Source organism: Hakea prostrata, chromosome 2 (genome assembly GCF_041222555.1).
Source record: "Hakea prostrata isolate BN-2017 chromosome 2, UWA_Hpros_2, whole genome shotgun sequence".
NCBI lineage: Eukaryota > Viridiplantae > Streptophyta > Magnoliopsida > Proteales > Proteaceae > Hakea > Hakea prostrata.
In genome coordinates, this window is record NC_142601.1 from 64,576,906 (window position 1) to 64,598,791 (window position 21,886).

Consider the following 21,886-nt stretch of genomic DNA (forward strand, 5'->3'; position numbering starts at 1 on the left):
TATGTTGAGATATTGAGATATCGAAATTTGCAAAGCATAAATACATCATTGAATTATGTTTCGATTGCATGTTTTCATAGGTAGGTTTGTTTTTTGTTTTTTTGTTTTTTTTTTTTATAACTAAATTGGATCATGTATTTTCACAAACATTAACTTGGATATACAAGAATACATTGAAACCTTCATTCAAATAGAAGAATAGATATTATGAAGTATTTTAATTATATTTTAAATTATCACTCCTTGAATTTTCGAAATTTCACCGAAATACTAAAATTTCATCGAGATTAAGTCAAATGACTCAATTTTGTTTTGAACCATATTTTGTCTCGAACAAGCTCAAGATGATCAAGATTTCACGAAAACTTGCCACAAAACTTAGTACAATGATCATGCCCTTTACCAAGCCAAATGGATATTCTAATTTGAATCTTCGTATACCAATTATTTGATGTGGATGTCTTTGAGGATGGGCATTGACAAATATTTCTTGACTGGCTGGTCATCTTGCTGATGAGAATAAGAGTTTGGTTTTTATCGGTGACTCTCTTTCGGGTGAGAGGTCACCTTCACAAAGCCCGTTATGGTGGAGAAGGCTATCGCCATAGCAAGCCCACTTATAGTTCTTTTTTCTTTCATTTTTGTTGTAGTTGATGAAGGCACTTGCAAGTTGCAACTATGCTTATTTGCAAATTTATTTACTTTTCATTTATTCATTTAAATAAATTTATGAATCCTTCTTTTTTTCAAACCATTGGCTGGACTTGTATGTAGGTGGAAGTTTGTCTTTGTTTTATTCGTATAGTAAAAAACAATAGACTAGCGACATCAAGCACTCTCCGAGCGCCTCGTCATAGATGTCAATGCATCTTACAACACTCTTATTGGTTGTCCCCGAAAGAAAGATCATCACATTGTGCCATCTAGAACCCACCAATGTGTCAAATACTCGTGGTTGCATTTCTTTTTTTTTTTTTTTTTTATACCTTATAAACAGTCCTTTTTTTCTTTTTACCTTCCAAACATAGTCTTAGATGATGAGATATCCACCAATGTACATGGCTCTTCATTCAAAACTTGTAGTTCAGCTCTCAAATGATGGAAATGTTGATGGTGAAAAGTTTTTAACTTTTATCTGTATTTCAAGCCATTGATCATTAGTTATTTGTAACTTTAATGGATACATGGTTCTTATTGTAAACATTATTTTTTTCTATTAGTCATTGAGACTGGTGAATTTTTTTTTTTTTTTTTAGTAGCAAATTTTGCAACAACCACCCTGCAGGATAGATGACAATGTATTTGGAGAATTTTTTTTGCAATTTAGTCAGATTATTCGAGTGAGATGCATTGGACACTATAAAATTAAAATCTCAGCTGGCTCTTTATCATGCCTATGATTATGAATCACCTCCCCAGTAGAGGGAGAGGTATGTGCTCCCATGAGATTTTTCCACCATACAATAATGACTGGATCCATTTAGAACCTACTGAGGGTCCTACCTCTGATTCATTTAGTCAAAATACAAAGACAAGTCACACCCAATCGTGTGGTTTAGTGTCAAAGGAGTACATACCTCTCTCCTAATGCTGATCGCACAAATAATTTTTGCTAGCAGCCTGTCATGCAGCGAGTTGCTTGATTACTCTTTTGTACTCCAGGTGAAGCATCCTCTTCATTGGTTGACTACTTGCTTCAATAATTTCATGTAAACTAAATGTGCATTTATGATTTAAAACGTTATGAGAACTAGACATTAGAAGCACACAGGAGATGGTCTTTAGGATTAGTATCATGTTCTTGCTTTGGTAGGCGAATTTGGTAGTTGGTAACTATCAGGCTCTAGTGAAACAAAGCTTTTTGTTCAGGTCCAGGTAAGTAACTATCAAGCTTTTGTGAAACAAAGCTTCAACCACCCAAAGGTTGCTTCACCTATATCATTATTGGATCATGATATCATGTTCCCCCAAGATATCAAGTGGGAAATAATTAGAAGCACTATAACCAAGCACAACATAACAGCTTTTTAAGAAGGATTAAAGCATGTTAAAATAAATGATATGATTGCAACTCAGAATGTTAAAATGACAAATCTCCACAATAAAACCAGAACTGGAAAGCTATATTTAATTGGATTTAAAAAACATGATACAAAGAGGTTCTTGGCAACCAATGCCCTAGATGGCATATCAAACAGGTCTGGTCCATCAGATCAATCAATGCATCAGCTCACAGCCACAGGGCCATCAGGCCAACCAGCACTGGGCTAGCCCACATGGACAGGAGTTCTTGGGGTCTCTCCAGACCAAAACTTTGGGGGCAATTTTGTCTGATCTACTCAAGTTTGGCTGGATGATGGAGACAATCTTAAAAAGGGGGACCACAACCTATATGGATCACTTGATGCTCTTGAATCTAAGAATGTACACTTGAACCTATACACAATGAATTTGCAAAAACATGTAACCGTCAAGAACACGAGGTAGCAGAGAATGCAACATGGACAGCAGAACGAGGTACATGGGTAAATTTTATCTGCAAAGAAAAAGAATCAATATCAAACTGAGCAGCTAACTGAAAAACCTGCTCAGATACTAGCAGGCCCAACTGATGAACCAGCGGAGAACTCTTCAAGATTGCATGGGTTTCATGTCCTTTCCCCAAACCATATGTCATAATATGCTAGTGACTCAGTAAAAAGCTTTGCAACTAGAACTGCCCCTGCAGATCTTAGCCTGCATTGCATGGGAAGAAAAAAGTCAAAAGTCACCGAGTCTAGAGTGACAATTTTGTTGTCGACCAGAGTATCAAGATTTTTCAGAAGCATACTTTCTATATTGCTTCCATATTGAGACTTCGCTGTTGAAATGTTGTTGAAACCCATGTGGTCCTATATCTAGACACTGATACTAGGTTTTTCAATCCATACAGAATTCCACGTAGAGGACCTTTACATCAATCCAAACTCGAAACTGAGTGAATTACCAGATGATAGGATAGGCCCCCTCATGCCATTACCAAACACTTTCAAAGGGAATTGAAACAAGGAGTTAAAATATTATTCAAAATACTGATGAAGAGAAGACAAGAAACTGATGGACCTAGCTGACATACCTAAATATTTTCCCTGTTCAAGTAGATCATCAGCCTCTTTTGACTGTTGGTATGCCAAGTCTCTGTATAAGAAACCACAGCTTCAAGAACAGAATTACACCTAAAGGAATCCCTCAATGCATTACCAACAGAAGTCTGACTGTGCAGGATAGAGGGTAAAAATTTTAATGTAACAGCTTGGACGGTGCCTTTTTAATCTCCAAAGGAAGATCCCTGTAAGCTCCTGAGATGTAATTTTCTCCGTCTTAACAAGTTGTCCCAGCTCAAGGACCTGAAACACAATCCTTTCTCATACATGAGGATAAATAAGAGGGCAATTTTTCACATTAGATGAACCTTTCTTGTTTCTGAGTATAGTGATATGAATAACATGATATTCTCACACAAGGCAAAATTAAAACTTCAACATGACTGCAGAAAAAATTGGTCAAGACCGATTAGCTGCAGATTCTTGGTGTTCACCAAATAACTTGAGCTAAACCTAAAGTAAAATCAGGGTTTTTCTCCCTCTCCCTCCACACTCCTAAATAGTCTAGAAACATTTACAGTTGCATTCAGAGTGCAGCACAGGATCAAGAGTAGACCATCTACACAGTGTCTAACTGAGTTGGAAAAAGGCAGCAACCGAGTTTACCAAAACATGTCAATATTTCCGTCCAGAGATTGCAGATAACTTCAATGTCAGGAAAATTACCAAATTTCTAGAAAATTTGGCTCTTGGAGATTGTTAAGATGAATAAACATCCACAATAAAATCAGAATTGGAAAGCTAAATAAAAATTAAGACCTTTTAGTCAGGAACAAATTAATCCCAAAGTGTCCTCTGGATTCAAATACAGAGGATAATCAACCACAAATGAAGAAGAGTCAAATGAACTAGTCATTGTTGAAGATCTGCCATGTATGGCTCAAATCAACAAGAATAATTATTAACAGCCACCTTCCACTCATGTTTTAATCTTTCTTTAATTAGAAACTGAGAAAAGAGTTCTACAATGCATACAAATGAGGATGTATCTCAAAGTTCCAAGTTTTGAAGACTTATGGCTGCTAGTATAATTCAGTCAGCTTTGAGGGAAAATATGTTATATCCCTTGTATTAAACTTAGGACATAGGAATGAAAGAAAGATTAAGGAGTAGACTACTTCTGTCTTCAAAAGCAACGAATGAAGAAAAAGATATATCTATCGTTGAACTACCCTTCACCCTGCCTCTACACTCAGCCTTAGCTCCAACAGCTATAATGTATGATGTCCGAGATTTTTGCAACACAAAATGTAAGTCCAAATGCACAATATTCAACTAAAAAGAACAAGGCAGTATTTTGATTCAGTCCTACTCTATCCTATGCTATGGGAAAGGGGAGGTGTGAACTTGGAGGCTTGAAAGACTTCTGCCCACCACATGCTTAATTGAACTAGGCACTAGTTCACAGCTATACTGAATTTAATTAAAGCTATACAAGTATAGCCTACTCATCCGATGAGATAACATTCAGTTGATGAGGTCGTTTCAAGGTGATCAATCTAAGTTTGCATAAAATATTTTTTATAGGAACATATAAAGTACCTGCTCTTCTGGGTTCACTGGACCTTGTACCATTGAAACAAGTACACAATTCTACATGAAAGAAGTAGAACTGCTAAACAAATTAAAAGTGCTATAACCAAATTAAAAGAAACCCCATGTGGGAGAGAAGATAGATGTAGGATCAATCATCATTTGATAATGAAGAACTTAAGATGAAGAAGTGTCAAAAGGCAATATGAATTGTGGAGAACATAATAGTTGTACCAACTTTTGAATTCCAAGAAAGAAAAATAATATTATCAAGAACTAACCAAGGAAAGTGTCCTTGAACTTCTAAATCCTTATGTGTCCTACATCACCAAATATTGGAGTAAGTATTCCGAAATATATCCAGTAAGATGATTCTATTTATATTGTGATGCATAAATTGTTTATAGTGTTTATGGCTTAAATCAACAATATACCTATGGCTCAACAGAATCTGGAAGTTGTGTAGACTACATAGTGTGTCAAAGACATGAATTGTTGTCCAAATACATTTAGCGAAGACTCTAATCTAGCCATTATTTCACCTTAATCTAATACTTTCCGCTTTCATTGAGAAATCTCCTCTCCTCATTTTGACACACTATCTTTCAACTCTCACATTTGATCTCAAGTCTGCAATCTGAGATGCATGGCGTTCATCAAGCATTCAGTCTTTGGCCCACAATTTTGTTGCGGTTACTCCAGCACCTCACAAACGCACTGTTTTAACAACACTTTCAAAGATTTCTTCCCGCACCTCATTGTTTTGCTGATTTTCTTGACTTTGCTTACTGAATTCTTCTTATGTTTTATCCTGCAAGTTACACATTACACAATAACAATGAAAGTGAAGAGGTCAAATATTGATGAGAGTTTAAGAGAAAGATCTTATCATCATTATTAGATGAACAAGTTAGAATACCAACCATATGCTTCTCTGATTTAGGATCCATGAAACTTTTTGTCTTCTTCGACTTATGTGTGACTTCAAACATGTCAACGCGAGTATGAGACAAATGTTTTGGATGCTCAATTTTCTTAATAAAAAAATAAGTTAAATATAAACAAGTATGAATTTAAAAATAAATAAATGAATAAGATTAAAAAACTATACATTTTAAAACATATACATGTACCTTCCACTCATGTATTACTATAAAAGTGGTATTCCTCGTTCTATGATGCACTATTTGCTTAAACTTGTTCTCAATATTCTTCAAGGATAATTCCTACATTGAATATTTAATACAATTAAAACAACTAAAGACCTTGGATTCCATACAAGTTTGACAATTATGTACCCAAAAAGAAGTTATCTAATTACATTCAATATAATGAAAAATTAGAATTCTTACCACATGTTATTCATCATGCCACATCTTGAACATTATTTACCAAAGACTATAAGGAGAATTTTCGGTTGATGTTACCCCCATGGTGCTTACCGGCTTGGACACCCTTAGAATGGCATCAACGTTATCACCCTTCTCCTACCACCTTTTTTTGTTTCCAGGATTGTCTTAGACACCAAAACTTTCCAAGTAAGATGCACTAAACTAACTATTTGAATTTACTCAAACTTGGAGGAACCCATCCTCCCTTTAAGTCTACATTCCCCCCAAGTAATAGTTCCAGGTTACATCCCCTTTCCCAGGTATGAGGTACTCCTACTAGGTTGAGTGGACTTTTCCACAATGCCATACCTCGGAAAATTTCTGAAAGGATCACTTAAGTCTACTTAAAATTAATATTTGAACAACAAAAATTTTTTTTAGGGGGGGGGGGGAGGGGGCACTATTGATATAAACAGTAACTTCAATTTTTTTTTTCTTCCCCAGAACAGCAAAAGTACCTGTTCTTGGATAACCTGTTTCTGCGAACAAGATTCCTCTTCCTCCATTTTTTGATATTCAACAGTTTCCTTTCATTTCTCCCTTTCACCCATAATCACTTCATCAGTGCCCAGAAGAACATCCTGTAACATTCCTCTTCCTCCATTTCTTTATATTCAAGAATTTCCTTTAATTTCTCCCTTTCACCCATAATCACTTCATCGGTGCCCAGAAGAACATCCTATAACGTCCCCAGACAATAAGGAATAAAGCACATTAGGTTAGTCAAATGATTCTATAACATATGGCATACCTCCATTATACAAGATTGGAATCAACAATTAAAGAACACAAACTTCTATATTTTTTATTCAACTTGGAACTTGGAAGCTCTATCTTGAATTATGGTCTTTCTAAAAATGACAAAAAATGAACAGTTATAGAGTTACAGTTCAAACTAAATAAAAATTTTATACTTTCTAAATTATCTTGCATTTTTCTGATCTTTTCTGTTTGAGTTCCTGCGTTGAATGTGCAAAGCAGCAAAGAGTACGGGTGCAGTGATCGAGTTCATTAGAGGAACATCCTGTAACATTCCCATACAATAAAAGACCATCAATATCATACCTTAAGATTTTTAGGCAAATTTTGAAAAAAAAAATCCAAATCTTATCTCTCCTTTCCTAAAAAAAAGGATTTTGTTTTCTATTGGACACATGTCAAACATCCAACCATGTGGTTTGGAATTTTTTCTCACCATGTGGATCAGAATTGATTTATTTTTGTTTGAATAGCCTATCTGCCAAAAAAATAAAAAAATAAAAACCTGTATCTGACAGCATAAATTATTACTCCGTCAAAATGAAAACGTTCGAAAATTTCATAATATAATTCCCAAAATAATTACTCCCCATTTAAGTTATTTTAAAAAACAATAAAAACTGAGTGCTCATGCAAGTGAAAATTTGCTAGTAAATCATATTGAGAAAATTAAGGAATGCAAAGGTACTTACCATAACAAATTGCTGAAACTACCCAATCCAAAGAAACTCTCCTAAGCACCCACATAAATGAGGTTGATTGTGTTCTACAGTAATACAATGAATGTTAGCTGCATCAAGGAATGAAACATGACAGGAACTTAAACTTGAATTTCTTTCATGTGACCCTATGGTTCAAGTTCTTCACAATTTACCAGATCCGCATGAAAAACCCCAAAGTTCACGGAGCAGCCAAAAAAGAGAGGAACCAAAGGTTACTATCAAGAAAACCACCCAAAGACAGGGTAAGATGAAAACACTTGTTATCAAAGTATCATTTGAGAAAAAACACTTAGTTGTAAATCATGCTAGTCTTTAGTGCCACCATCCACCACATTTGGTGGGAGCTTAACCTCAGGAGATGGACTTCCAAATCTCGATCTATAGATTTGATTTGGAAAACCATCTATTTTGATGTGTCTTCTAGAGTGAGCTCCTTTCCCCACCCCTTGTTGATGATAACCCCAGGAATAGGTTAATTGTTAGCACCTCGGGGCTCAGTTGCTCTTTATATCCCCCCCTTGAGTTGCTCCCTCTTGCGGGTTCTCCCCCCCCCCCCCCTTTGTTCATTTCACTTTGTCTTTCTTTTCTTAATACAATTATTTATTCACCCAAAAAAAAAAAAAAGAATGGGTTGGAACCAAACCTGTAAATGGATCAGTTTCAATAAAAATATACCACCATCTGTATCTAAATCCATTTAGCAAATATACTACTAATATCTGATCCAATATCCAGAAGATTCACAAATGGTTTCAAAATTCGAATTCATAAATTTTTATTAAACATCCAAAAATTAACCAGTCAAATATACTATTCTATTACCATTTGTGGATTATGGATTTCCAAACCCGATTATCAGCCTTTTGATATCTGAGATTTATTTTCAGACTTTTGAATCTGGCAGTATAACTAAACTAAAACCAAAAGCCAAATTTGTGAAGGAAGAAAAGTGGAATCTGAACCCAAAAAACGTTCCAAAATCTGGCTGTGGGTGATATGGTTCACTACTGGTCCAAGCTTGATTCCCGAGGATAAAAAATGGTGAGAGTGGGCCGCCTCTTAGGATGGGAAACCACCTCCAATGACTAAGTTGGATTCAGGAAAACATGATATTTGTATGGAAGAGTAAATGCTCCAAGAAGGAATGTCTTCTTTGGAGTTTGCAGGGAGAGTAAATGCCGAGTCATTGTAAATGGACTTACCCTAATCTGTGTAGAGTATTGGAATATATACCAAGTTCATACCTCTGAGATGGCCAAGATGCATCGTAGCCCTCTGATCTTTTTGTTCCAGATGAAGGGTTGTGATTACTCATGGTGGGTTACTTAATCACCAAGTTAGGACCAAATCTTCTTGAAGAAGCTTCAAAATGGCTATACCTTATCCTCACCGGGTTTGGTGGTCAAACTCACGTGGATGTGGATGTGATAGCAGCCCTTACTTTAGCAGACAAAACATAAGGGAGCAATACTCGATGAAGTCCTGAGTGAATGAGAAGCTTCCTAGTAGGCACTGAGCATTTAATGAATCTCAGTGCATTCAATATTGAATTTAATGCATTGATTGACGTTTGGATAAAGGTACATCGGATCCCCTTATAGCGTTACTTTTGCCGAGATATAGCTTCTCGGGCGCTTGACAAGGGTCATCCGAGAAGTCCTCTATGCCAGCTGACAGTTGCAATGGAGTATCCTTTTAGGCAAACATTCTTCCAAAAAGGGTTCTGCCGAGAAGTGTCTGATGAACCCTGTGAACCGGATTTGAACCAAGGGTTCTCAACTGTGTGGTTCGTTCTGGGTTCATGGTTTGAACCATGAAATGTATAACATTAGTCCCCTAGTCTTTGTATCAAAATCCTAATGCAGAGATTCGTCCAGCAGAAACAAACTGAAGAAGAGCAAGAGTTTGCCAAGGAGTGCAATCGTCTCCGAGAAGTGAAAGAAGTCTTGATAAGAATGCGTCTTAAACATTATTTGTTCGACCAGTTGCTTCAATTAATTGTGTACCCTGCAATGATGTGCACGACGCTCAATGCGCCCAACACGTTGCCACGTACCTTGAGCAATGTAACGTCAAGGAAGTGTGAGTGTTACTCACTGATGACCGTCAATCCAAGGAGATCTACACCGTTAATTTCAAATTTGCAATGCCTATAAATTGAACAACTTCATCTTTTTTTCTCTTTTCTCTGCTTACTGCAATTGCTAATTTTGAACTCCTTTGTGTGAACCAAGTTCTATGCGAAGTCTTCTTCCTCCTTCAAACCAAGTAAGTTTTCTCCAGTAATTGGTACCATGGGTAGAAAGTTGGTGAAGAAGTACGACTCTTATGGAAACTCAAACCCTAAAGTTCCTGCAGAGCCTTGGAAGGATGTAGGGATTAGAGGAGATCCTTTCGAAGGTAGGTTCCCATCTTCTTCTCCTTCCCCTGACTTAGCCCCTGCTTCAAGTACTGAACAGAAAGTACCCTTGCGCAAAGGCACAACCTCTGGAAATGTTGTTGAAGGAGATACAGTCTCCGCAGCAGATTTCGAAACCCCTTTAGATAGTAGGCACTCCTCTTTTTCTGCCAAATCTGGCCCTCTCTTCTTTCCTTGCTTATTTCGTCCCCAACACCTGCAACTGATGAGGTCAACCTTTAGAATTCCTGCTAACTTCAAACTTAGGCTCCCTAGTCCCTACGAGAGAACCAGTATGCTGAGAGATGGAGAACTCCCCTTGTATTTCGACTCCATGCTGGGAGGAATGAGAGTCCCCTTCCATCCATTCGTGATGCAGGTGTTGTATCACTTCAACCTGAACCTAGGGATGTTGGCTCCAAATAGGTGGAGGTGTCTGATAGGATTCATTAGGTACTTCCATAATATGTAGGTTGAGTTGAACCTCAATGTCTTTAGATGTGTATTTGTGCTTCGGACCATAGAAAGGGAGGGGAGGTTCAACTTTAGTAGAAGAGGAACCTTCAACACTAAGTTCTAGGTTCTAAAAGACGAAACCATGCCCTCCAACAATAAGGGGTGGAGAGACAGGTACATTACTTATCTTCCACCTCAGGAGTGTGCAGTGGTGGAGTGGCCTAACATCACTAAGAGCAGCCTGAAGAGGGTGAAGGTCAAACCTAGTATGTCCCGGGGAGAGAGCGCCATCTATGAAATGTTTGTTAAGGGGCAGGGGGTTCCTATCCATGGCAAAGAGATGGACTTTGAGGCTCCTCTACTGTTATGGGGCATAAGGGATGGTGAGCCCCCTGTTCCATCCTTTCTTTACTTTCATTCTTGTGTCTGCTTGTATTCAAACTGTATTTAATACTTTTGCTTTGCATACAGATCCAACAATGACACTCAACCATCATGCTCTCATGCAAAGTTACAAGGTTGCGCAGGCTGCAGCAAGGAATGAGTGTGAGAAGACCAAAGGTACTGGATTTGGGCCAACCCTCCTAGCTTCTACATTGCCAAGCCATGTAGCTAGGGTGCCCCCAAAGTCTGAAATGAAGACCTTGGCCGAAATTGACAGAGAGGCCAAGGATGAAGCTGCCAAGGCTCCAAGGGGGTCCTGAAGGGAGGAGACTAGTTTCCACTGCCTCCCGAGAAGGCAGTTCTTGGGGGCCTACTTAGGTTGGGACCCAATCAGGAGAGTTAGTAATGAGGGAAAGCCGCAAGAGTGTTGGGTCACCATCAGCCAACAAAGGCAAAGAAAAGGTGACCAAAACTGGTGGATCAGCGTCCCCACCAGAAGTTGCGTCTGAGAGGGTTCCTGGAGGTCCCCATAGGAAAGCTACCAGGAAGGAAGAAGAAAATTCATTAGGTTTGAAGGAGGAAGAAGACTTCGTATAGAACTTGGTTCACACAAAGGAGTTCAGAATTAGCAGTTGTAGTAAGCAGATAAAAGAGAAAAAAGAAGAAGTTGTTCAATTTATAGGCATTACAAATTTGAAATTAACGGTGTGGATCTCCTTGGATCAACGGTCATCAGTAAGTAACGCTCACACTTCATTGACGTTACATTGCTCAAGGTACGTGGCAACGTGTTGGGCGCATTGAGTGTCGTGCACATCATTGCACGGGTACACAATTAACTGATGTAACCGTCATAAAATTATTGTTTAAGATGCATGTTTATCAAGACTTCTTTCACTTCTCGGAGACGATTGCACTCGGCAAACTCTTGCTCTTTTTCAATTTTTTTTTTTATGAACGAATCTTTGCATTAGGATTTTGATACAAAGACTAGAGGGCTAATGTTATACATTTTATGGTTCAAACCATAAACCCAGAACAAACCACATGGTTGAGAAACGCTTGGTTCAAATCCAGTTCGCAGGGTTCATTAGGCACTTCTCGGCATAACCTTTTTTAGGACACTTCTTGGAAGAATGTTTGCCCAAAAGGATACTCCATTGCAACTGGTCACTGGCATAGAGGACTTCTCAGATGACCCTTATCAAGCGTCCGAGAAGCTATATCTCAACAAAGTAATGTTGTAAGGGGATCCGATGTACCTTTATCCAAACGTTAATCAACGCACATTAAATTCAACATTGAATGCACTGAGATTCATTAAATGTTCAGTGCCTAATAGGAAGCTTCTCATTTGCTCAAGACTTCCTCGAGTATTGTTCCCTTACGTTTTGTCTGCTAAAGTAAGGGGTTGTTGTCACATCCACATCTACATGAGTCTGACCACTAGATCCGGTGGGGATAAGGTACAACTGTCTTGAAGCTTCTTCAGGAAGATTGGGTCCTTAACTTGGTGATCAAGTAATCCACCATAGGTAGTCGCAACCTTTCATCTGGAACAAAAAGATTAGAGGGCTACGATACATCTTGGCCACCTCGGAAGGTATGAACTTGGTATATTCTCCAATACTCTACACAAATTAGGGTAAGTCCAGTTACAATTACTTCAACATTTACTCTCCTACAAACTCCAAAGAAGACATTTCTTCTTAGAGCACTTACTCTTCCATATGAAGATCGTGTTTTCCTGAATCTGACTTAATCATTGGAGGTGGTTTCCCATCCTAGGGGGCGGCCTACTCTCTCCCTTTTTTATCCTCATGATCAAGCTTGGACCAGTAGTGAAGCCGATCACCCACAGCCAGATTTTGGAACAACAGATATAAAGTGCCCAACATTTCCCTTCAGATTAAGCTAATCACATTGCAAATAAGATAGTGAGAACTTGCAGAAGAAGGTTTCTTACTCTTAAACACATCACAAATAGGTGTGGAAGACTGGTAACTGAAAAATAACTGCCTAAATTGGCCCATCTGCCAAAGACATAAGAGCTCCAGAGGGAAGAAGAATGCAATTGACAAAATTCCGAAGGCTTTTAGCAAATGAATTAGACTATCTAAGCAGGAAATCATCACAAAACCGTCCTTTCATAATCAATTAAACCATATGGCGTCGAAAACAAATGCAGCAGAGAAAAATTAAGATGATAGAGAAAGTAAGAGAAGAAGACAAGAGCTCACCTCATATACTACCGTCGCTGACAGAAATTTGCCAGCCATCGGTGATTTAACGCGCTGATAGTAACTTAAACATCGTGAAACAAATGGAGGTGAGAACCGGCGCAGAGAGACTGAGAAGAAGATGGTGATAGTGATTGATCTAAGAAGAAGATGGAGAAGAGGAAGAAGAAAAACAACGAAAGAGGAAATAGAGTGCCACGTAAGTTGCAACGTGGTAGAAATAGGATCTCTTCACGGATGTGGCAGCCCTTAATTGGTCCTATGACGTATAAAGATTTAATGAGTTTTGGGGTATTTTCGTAATTAGATCTTCAAACCGACAGATTATAAACGAAACGTCTTAAACACCCAAGTCCGCTGACCCAACGGAGAAGGAAGAGTCGTTTCTCATTACAAATTCACGAGGCTTTGTTTCAATTTTGCTGATCCATGGCGGAGGTTTCACACCTTCCGCTTCCTCTTCTCCAGGAAGACGACGATGGAGAAGTAATGGTGGAGGAACTGGAAACCCTAGGTTCACCATCCGTTCCTTGCTGGTTCAATAGATGTTTCGATGATGGCGATTTCTACGCTTCCGATCTATTCTCTCCATCGCACTCCGATTTCGTATCCCCAGATCACTCCCCCCATTCTCACATTCTCTCCAACGATCGAGACGTTGATGAAGTTCATGACCACGAACCCTGCCTTTGTTTTGTAGATGGTGATGATTCCTACGGCGATTCAGTAACCGACGTAAATTACTTCAACAACGAAGATCAGGTAAATTTCGTGATGGATTTGACTGAACGATGCGTCCACCAATCGGTTGTTGCTGATAAAAACAGTATTTGTGCTACTAATTCATCTTCTGAAAATCTAGTATATGAATCGGGTTTTGGGTTAATTGAGCTTGGGAATCGTGATATGAACGCCGATTACGTGGAGCTAGGGTTAGGGTGGGGTTGCACTGTACATGGCGATGGTGAAGATGAAAATGATGGATTTATGATTGAGTGCTTATTGGGTGATCGGTGTTCTGTCTCTGAATCGGGCGAGTCTTCCTCGAGTCATGCTGCAGTACCTTCCGCGGAAGGTTCCCCGCCGGTTGATGTGCACTCCGGTGATGATGACGAGCTCGATCGGGTACCGGATGACATGGGTCTTCCTCTTTGCTGGGATTGTCTCCGTTTGGAGGATCAGAGGGATGCAAACGAGTTATGTGATTGGGAGGAAGTTGATGAGAGGATCGATGAGAGGGAGGTTCTGAGCATGGGTATTGATGTCGATGAGGAGAGATCAGTTTTGATGGATATCCGAACTGGAGAAGAAGAATTAGAAGATGATGTGGAAGAACACGTTAGAAATCTGGAGTGGCAAGTTCTTTTGGCTGTCAACAATCTGGAGAGGAATACAGAATTAGAGCATGAGATTGAATCTTATCATGATACTGAATCTTTCCTTGCTGATGATTACATCCAGACTGCTGAGTATGAGATGCATTTTGGGCAATTCACAGGGACTGAATTTTCACTCAGAGGGAGTCCTCCAGCTGCCAAATCCGTTATTGAGAATCTGCCATCGATATTTCTAACCCAAGATGATGTAAAGAGCAACAATGTCCTGTGTGTTGTTTGTAAGGATGATATCTCCACAGAGGAAGAAGCCAAACGGCTTCCCTGTTCCCACCACTACCATGGAGATTGCATTATTCCATGGCTCAACATCCGGAACACGTGCCCTGTTTGTCGATTTGATTTACCAACGGATGATGCTGACTATGAACAGAGAAGAACCCAAAGGGCTGGTCGTCGCCTGTTGGTGGATTCTCAGGTCAGACATGGTTTTGAAAATTTTCCTGAACGGTAGGATGTGAAATGCAGAAGCATAATTTTCTTCAGTGAAGTGATAGAGCTGTGTTGTTTTAGCTTGTGGTTTAGTGGTTTCTTAGGTTTTTTTTGGTTTCCCCCCCTTTTTTCTGGATATTATTATACATGGTTAGTTGTACACCAATACCCCTTTCAACTCAAAATATAGATTGCGTTCAACAATGGGATTTTAGTTTCTGGTGGTGGTATAAAGCATATTCCTCTTATGTGCCTTTTGTTAAAGAGATTTTAATATAGGGGACAAAATGTGGCAATATTTTGATGATCATGGTACTTTCTTCATTCTTTGTTTGTTCGTTCGGCTGTGAATGATACTGGAGGCTGCTACTATTTTGCAAAATAATTAAAACTTATTCAAAGCCTTTCATGTGATATACTTCATTGTTTGATGGAAAGAGAATTGCTGATGAAAATGGTTTTATGCTTTGGAAAATTTGCCGTAACCTTTCTTCTCACTCATCCCAGAAAATTATATATAACTCATAACCTTGTGGCATACAAACCATCTTCAAGTGCATGTTTAGTTGTCTTAACAACTTGGAGGTCTAAAAAAACTTTGCTACTTATAGTTGTAGTTTAGCTGGTATCTTTTGATTGAATTAGATGGGGAAGGGTCTCCTTTTCATGGGGAAATATGTTTTCAAATCACTGACCAATAGAGGAGACTAAAAGATCAAGAAAAGGGATGTATAGCGTATTATTAAAATAGTAGATGATCATATTCACCATATCTGATACATTTTATTAAATCCTAAGGTGTTCGAGAGCTAGACTTGACTACATGGTCTAAATGTTATGCCTCTGACCAGACCTTTTTATGGCTGTATCAAACCATATAGCAGCTAGTCATAGTTTATCCCTAAGGTCCACTAACAGTCTAAACACTCCTCTGATACGATATGAGAATGTCAGCACCAAATATTGACATATAAGCATGAGGAGTCTATACCATACTGCTTACTAGGTGATTTTAGATAAGAATTATAATCCCTGTTAAAACAGTGCAAGTGAATGTCCTACAGAGAATGGGAATTATTACACAACAATAAGAGCCTTAACTTAAATTCTGGTTTGGGTACGAAGTTTCTCAACTAGACCATGATTTAAATTCATGAATTTGACTGATTGTTCAGTTGAACTGTGTAGTTTTTAGGTTAGAGGTTGTTGGTCGGAGCCATGACTTTTTGGGAAACATGAGACTTTCCATTTTAAACAATTTATTTGGCACACTGAAACTGCAACTCTGTTTGAAGATTATTTTCCTACCTCCCCTTTTGAAGGCTTGATTCATGAGGTTGCGTTCTTCTTTTGAATCACTAGATTTGTATTCAGAATCCATTTTAGTGGAAAGAAAAACTTTTTGGTGATAAAGCAATGTCCTGCACATGGGAAATAGGTTTTAAAAACTATTTGGTGATAAAGCAATGTCCTGCACATGGGAAATAGGTTTTAAAAACTATTTGGTGATAAAGCAGTGTCCTGCACAAGGGAAATAGGTTTCCTGCAACTTTAGTGGTTCTTGTGCCTAAACAAATCGCCGATTATAGAAGAGTCTTCCCTTCCAGCAATCCACCCTGTTTTTTTATATTCACTGTTCACTGTCTTATTCCAAATTGGCTGATCCTTGCTGTTTTCTTTTTAATCACCGCTCACCATCTTTCCCCTGAATTCAGTGTCCTGACCTTATTTTAATGCCTGCCCATCTTCTTAACCTCAGTTCCTTTAAAGCTAATGCTCTGGACATATGCCTTTACTACTTTAAAATCCAAGGGTAAGTAAACTGGTCATGAATCTGAAATGGCCAAAGCTTGAAGATACTTATATATCAGTGGTTCAGATTCCCCAATCAACTTGGCAAGTATCCAAATTAGTTAGACCGTCAGGGTAAACTCTGTTACAAGTTTTCTCCACCATATGACATTTTGAAATTGGATTGCTTTATAGTTTTCCATTTGGCAGGTGATCCGCTCAAGTCAAGATTGGCCATGGACCCTTTGCTTAAAAGAGTAGTTAGTGATAGGTGAGCTATTATCAATTATGTTTTTGTAAGAAGGATATAGAATGATATACTACAATCCTGTGCTGTCTACAGCAACTTGTCTTTTTCTTTTTCTTTTTTTGGTGGTGTTGGGGGGGGGGGGGGTTCAGATTCTACAGCAGCTTATTGGATACAAAATAGGGAGGATTAAACTCACAAAATGCAAAAATATGATGTGAGAATTAAAATGAGATTTAGAGTCTTCTGCAATCTTCAATGATAGCGGCCACCTTTAAGGTATTAATTATCTATCCAGAATGATATTCCTCTGATGATGATTGAGAACCAGTTGGAGATCATTATGAGCTGCTAAGGCTTCAGCCAGAAAGGCACAAGAAAAGCCAAAGTAAGAGTCGGACCTAAAAACTAAATCACCAGTGTCTCCAGAAACACCACCAATCATGATCACAGGGGGACTCAAGTATTACCCATCAAATTAGTTTTAGAATGCATATCCTAGAGGATTTTTTTTGAACCTGGTCAAGAACTTGGATGTTGAAAGTGGGGTAGATGTTCAGCCAGCAATGGAACATTAAATCAGATTTGCATTCTTTGGGCTGACCGTTGGAGTGGCTTTGTGGCTTTCTTTCCCCCTATTTTTCTGGTGAAGCCTTCGTGTGAATGTTAATCAAATCAGCAACATTATTGGGGGCATTCAAAAGTAATAAATAGGAAGGGATCTAAAGATGGAGACATGGACTCATGATGATTTTTGAGGAACAAAAATAGGTACCGCCAGTAAGTGCTAAATTCATATTATTAGCTATAGATTTTATAGCTCAGCAACTGGTTCTCCATTTAATAGGCACACATATCTATTGGACCGGTTCAAAAGTACTGAATACCAGAATAGTCACTATTTTAAGGGATATGTTGGTTGACTAATGTTGGGAAGGAGCTGAGAGTTTTGATAAGAATGGGTGACTAGTAGCTCAAATAGTTTAGATTTCCAAGGGTTGGGTCATGAGATTTAACTCTGACAGCAGCACTGAGATTTCTGTAGGTTCTTATGGAACAAAGGGATGCCCAGATGGATAGATTCTTGATGTGAATACCCTTTATGACTTTTCAGCTAGAAGTGCACTGGCTGTCGCCTCCTGCAGCCTTCAATTTCATGGATCCAACCAAAAGCATAAATCACTCTTTTCTTTAGTCCATGTGTTCTCTTCTCCTCTCTACCAGCTAAGAAGATTCATTTTTCGCTTTGCTGAATCAAACCCCTGGAGCTACTTCCTTTTCTCGAGCTTTTGCAGATCAAATAAAGCAGAAGTAGTGAAACAAAAGGCGAGTTGATGTGTATTCGTATATGCTCACAACTGTAGGAGATTTGCTTTTGTAAGCAACTAAGCATAATAAACTACCAATTTTCCAACTGTTAAGGTTCTTTTTTGGGTTGGTGCCTTGCATGTGATGTGGCTCTTCAGGATCTGAGGGAGTCCTCCAAATTGAATAAAGATTCGAAAGAGCCTAGAGATGAACATGAGATACATAGATGATAGACCAAGGTAAGATTTCCAGAACGGTACATGAAAATGGATTTGGGTAGTTAGAAAACACCTCTCACCTCCAAATAACCCTTCTGCAATAATACAAGATGACACGTTGATTATGCTAAGCGAACAGTTGAGATTAAGAAACCAAATTTGAAATTTTAAGTTTTTGCCTAAAAATTAAAATTTATGGGGATTTGGTAGAATCAGTGGATTCCAAGCCCTGGATACATGCTTTGGATTCCATCTTTCCGTCAACGTTACCACGAATCTATAACTGTAGGTAGGGTAAAAAACACTTTTCTTCTTGAGGATTGATTTCAAACACATCCTTTTCTAAATAGTTGAAACATATATAGCTTCAGATGACTAGGCAATGAACTATAACTTGATACATAAACTGATAAAACTTTATTCTGCAAGAATAGGTTTAATCCAAATACAAGATGAAAGCAATTAATTAGGTGGTGATGGGGGTTTATATATGGACTTGAGTTGCTGCTGCTGCTGCTTCTGCTTCTGCTTTCTCATCACATACCCAAATGCATTTTCCATCAATGCAACCAGCCAAGCGGCATCCGGGAGGAGCACCTGGGCAGTCCTTGCGGCTCCTGCAATTCACTCCTCCTCCCGCTTCCACTCCCGAATCTTCCTTGTCAAACACACAGATGAGATGACACAGACACACCATTATCTATCATTATTTCTTATTACCAAACACCATATGATTCACACAAAGAGAGAGAGAGAGAGAGAGGACTAACCGGAAGCCATGACCAAGAGAATAACCAGGAAAATCATCACAGCCTTCATGACTCTCTGTCTGTATGTGGAAGAACTGCAAAGGTTCCTGCCTTAAAAACGTGAGATTTGAGAATGTGGGCTGGCCTCATTAATAAGATTTGGTAATAAATTAGGATATAATCTCATGTATCGCCTGGATTTATTGCCTAGAAGAAGCAAAAAACGCCTGCACTAAAGTGGATTTTTAAAATTTTTTTGGGTAAGAAAATTAAAGTGGGTTACCATTAATGGGTTGCTTAGTTGCGAAGATAATACCTCGCTCTATTGTTGCCTACCTGGGTTCGGATGCTTTGTCCCACGTAAATGCGATCTTCTCCGTGTATATTTTCGGCCTAATCGAAATTGCACTGTGACTTAGTATTGTTGTCATGAGGTCTTGTCATTGCAGACCAATCAATAGGCTAATCCTTGGAAAAGGTTGTGTTTAATCAATCACCAACTTTCAATGGCTTGTGCTTTGGGGGGTTTGTATTGGTGATGCCCAATCCCCTGCCATGTCATTGGTTGTTGGTTTTGAGGAGGTGACATGACCATGATCTTGATCCATGCAGTCCTTGACAAACCTAGATCTTCTCTGTTCCACGTTGCCCTCGTATGGTCCTATCTGTCCTATTATCAGATAAGGGTGATGGGTGCAGACTAGGTTTAATTGATGGTCAAGATGAAGAGGAATCATTATCTTTTGATGGGATGGACTTGATTTGCCTGCTTTTGCTGCTCTGCTTCTCTCCATACCCAAATGATTCCATCCATGCAACCACCAAGCTGGCTCCGGGAGGAGCACCTGGGCAGTCCTTGACAGTTCCAACTCCTCCTCCCGCCCACTCCTGAATCTTTGTGGTTGAAAACACAGATGAGATGACACAGACACCTTCTGCCATGGGAGCTGATCCAAACACCATGTTCATACAAAGAGAGAGAGAGAGAGAGAGAGAGAGAGAGAGGACTAACCGGAAGCCATGACCAGAGAATAACCCAGGAAAATCATCACAGCCTTCATGACCTCTCTCTGTCTGTATGTGGAAGAACTGCAAAGGTTCCGGCCTTAAAAACGTGAGATTTGAGAGTGTGGGGTTGCCTTATTAATAAGAGAGATGTCCGTTCTTAACTTGTATTCAATGAAGTATTGACAAAATTAGGATAAAACTGCCACGTAACATCTGCATTAAAGTGGCTTCGATCATAAAGACTGCATTTCATGATGTTTGGTGGTAACCAAAGGTGGCTGGGTGGTTGAAAACCGAACCGTTTCTAAAAAGGGGCATTTGACCAAACAGAATTTGTTTTTCTTTCTTTTTCTTCTGAAGGATAATAACTGGGTTTTGACCTGGTCATCATGTCTTATTTGCAAGGTGAAGCAACCCCTTAGGCTTGGGGTACCTATATTTGGGCATTTAAACCATAGGACTGTTCTCTAAATTAAATTAAGATTACCTTGTCTGTCACTCTTCTTTTCTAGTAGAGGATTCCCGTGTCACTTTAAGCCTTAAGGTAGTCCGGAGTCGGGATCGTCTCCCCGTTGAGGAGAGCACAAAGTGCTCCCTAACGACTTACCGACCACAAAAACAGTGGAGCCTACAGGTGAAAAACACTTTTTCGAAAAAATAAAAATTAAAAATTAAAAAATTCACCTGTGGGCCCCCACTGTGTTTTTGTGGTTGGGAAGCCGTCTGTGAGCACTTTGTGCTCTTCCGACGGGGATATGATCCCGACTCGATAGTCCGTGGCAGGTTTGCTAGACTTGTCACTTGAGGCAGGATATCTGGCCACAGGACTTGTGGTCATTCAGAGCTCAGACCAACCAATAAGATGATCCTTGGGAATGGTGTCGCCGGACTTTAGATTATCTATACTTTAAAAAAGAACAATATATTCTCGTGATGATTTTGAACCACCCAATAAAATGTGGGGACTACATGGGATTTGTTGAGGTTTTTATTTTTTACCTCTGTTTGTTTTTTTAATATTGTAGGTGGGTCCCACTACTATTTGTGGTTCAAAAGTATTAAGGGTCACATTGTTCTCCCTAGATAGAGAGGTGTTCCAGACTTTTGTGGCCTGCATACGGCTCATGCTTTGGGGGCTTGTACAAATGAAGTTGAATCCCTTACCCTCTCATTGGTGGTTGGTTCCGAAAAAGTGACCTGACCATGATGTTGATCCATGAAGTCCTTGTCGGATCTAGATCTTCTTTGTTCTGCGTTGCCCCTAGTCCTACTTGCCCTATCGTCAGATGGGTGATGGGTGGCTAGTTTAATTGTGGCTATCGTATGGAGAGCAATCACTCATTTTGAAATAAATTGATTCTATTTCAACCATTTCTAAATGGTCTGATTTCGTTTTAATCTCTCCATTCGAAGATTACAATTAAGCTAGTCCACGCAATGTGGGACGGGGAAAATCTAGATTAGTACTTGACATTAATACATTTGGCGCCAACATATTTCATAGTCCATTATCATCCGGAAAATGTCACTCAAAAAAATTTAAAGTTTTTTACATGAGGCCCCTTCATTTCAATTGAAAACTTGGTGCACCCTTTCAAAATTGAAACCTTACAAAGTGTCTCTTTAAATCTTGTTAGTTTTATCTTTGATTTTACAAGTTTACTCTCATTGAGAAATTTATTTGAAATCCTAGAGTTTTTACACGAGCCTCCT

At 38.9% G+C, this 21,886-nt stretch overlaps 2 protein-coding genes across 7 annotated transcripts; one reads left to right on the plus strand and one right to left on the minus strand.

Annotated features, from left to right (window-relative positions):
* Positions 1-576: 576 nt before the first annotated feature.
* Positions 577-13,287, minus strand: LOC149025708 (uncharacterized). 6 transcript variants are annotated; one of them, XR_016171769.1, is made up of 7 exons: positions 13,027-13,287; positions 7,519-7,592; positions 6,526-7,091; positions 5,810-5,902; positions 5,600-5,710; positions 3,116-5,487; positions 577-2,536 (listed from the first exon to the last, which is right to left on the minus strand). XR_016171769.1 is itself a non-coding variant. In XM_089145918.1 (6 exons), exons 3-6 carry the CDS (start codon positions 6,571-6,573, stop codon positions 5,476-5,478), a joined length of 264 nt encoding a protein of 87 aa, XP_089002044.1. In that variant the 5' UTR covers positions 6,574-7,091; positions 7,519-7,592; positions 13,027-13,265; the 3' UTR covers positions 577-5,475. The 6 variants fall into 6 exon arrangements, 2 of the variants coding, with proteins under 2 accessions (XP_089002044.1, XP_089002043.1); XR_016171771.1 differs by having other exon boundaries at positions 577-5,487; positions 6,526-6,746; positions 6,982-7,091; positions 13,027-13,274; XR_016171770.1 differs by having other exon boundaries at positions 577-5,487; positions 6,526-6,746; positions 13,027-13,268.
* A 108-nt stretch (positions 13,288-13,395) lies between these two features.
* Positions 13,396-15,912, plus strand: LOC149025709 (uncharacterized). Its single transcript, XM_089145916.1, has one exon. The coding sequence runs from the start codon at positions 13,456-13,458 to the stop codon at positions 14,872-14,874; it is 1,419 nt and encodes a 472-aa protein (XP_089002042.1). The 5' UTR covers positions 13,396-13,455; the 3' UTR covers positions 14,875-15,912.
* The last annotated feature ends 5,974 nt before the right edge of the window (positions 15,913-21,886 follow it).

What these genes read in the sequence shown, in the direction of transcription:
- LOC149025708 (XM_089145917.1), bottom strand. Translation starts at nt 6,573, where the DNA reads ATGGAGGAAGAGGAATCTTGTTCGCAGAAACAGGTTATCCAAGAACAG. An exon ending in TAGTAATACATGAGTGGAAG is followed by an intron (nt 5,659 to 5,809) that starts GTACATGTATAT and finishes ACATGTTTGAAG; the next exon opens with TCACACATAAGTCGAAGAAG. An exon ending in CTAAATCAGAGAAGCATATG is followed by an intron (nt 5,488 to 5,599) that starts GTTGGTATTCTA and finishes TGTAACTTGCAG; the next exon opens with GATAAAACATAAGAAGAATT.
- LOC149025709 (XM_089145916.1), top strand. Translation starts at nt 13,456, where the DNA reads ATGGCGGAGGTTTCACACCTTCCGCTTCCTCTTCTCCAGGAAGACGAC.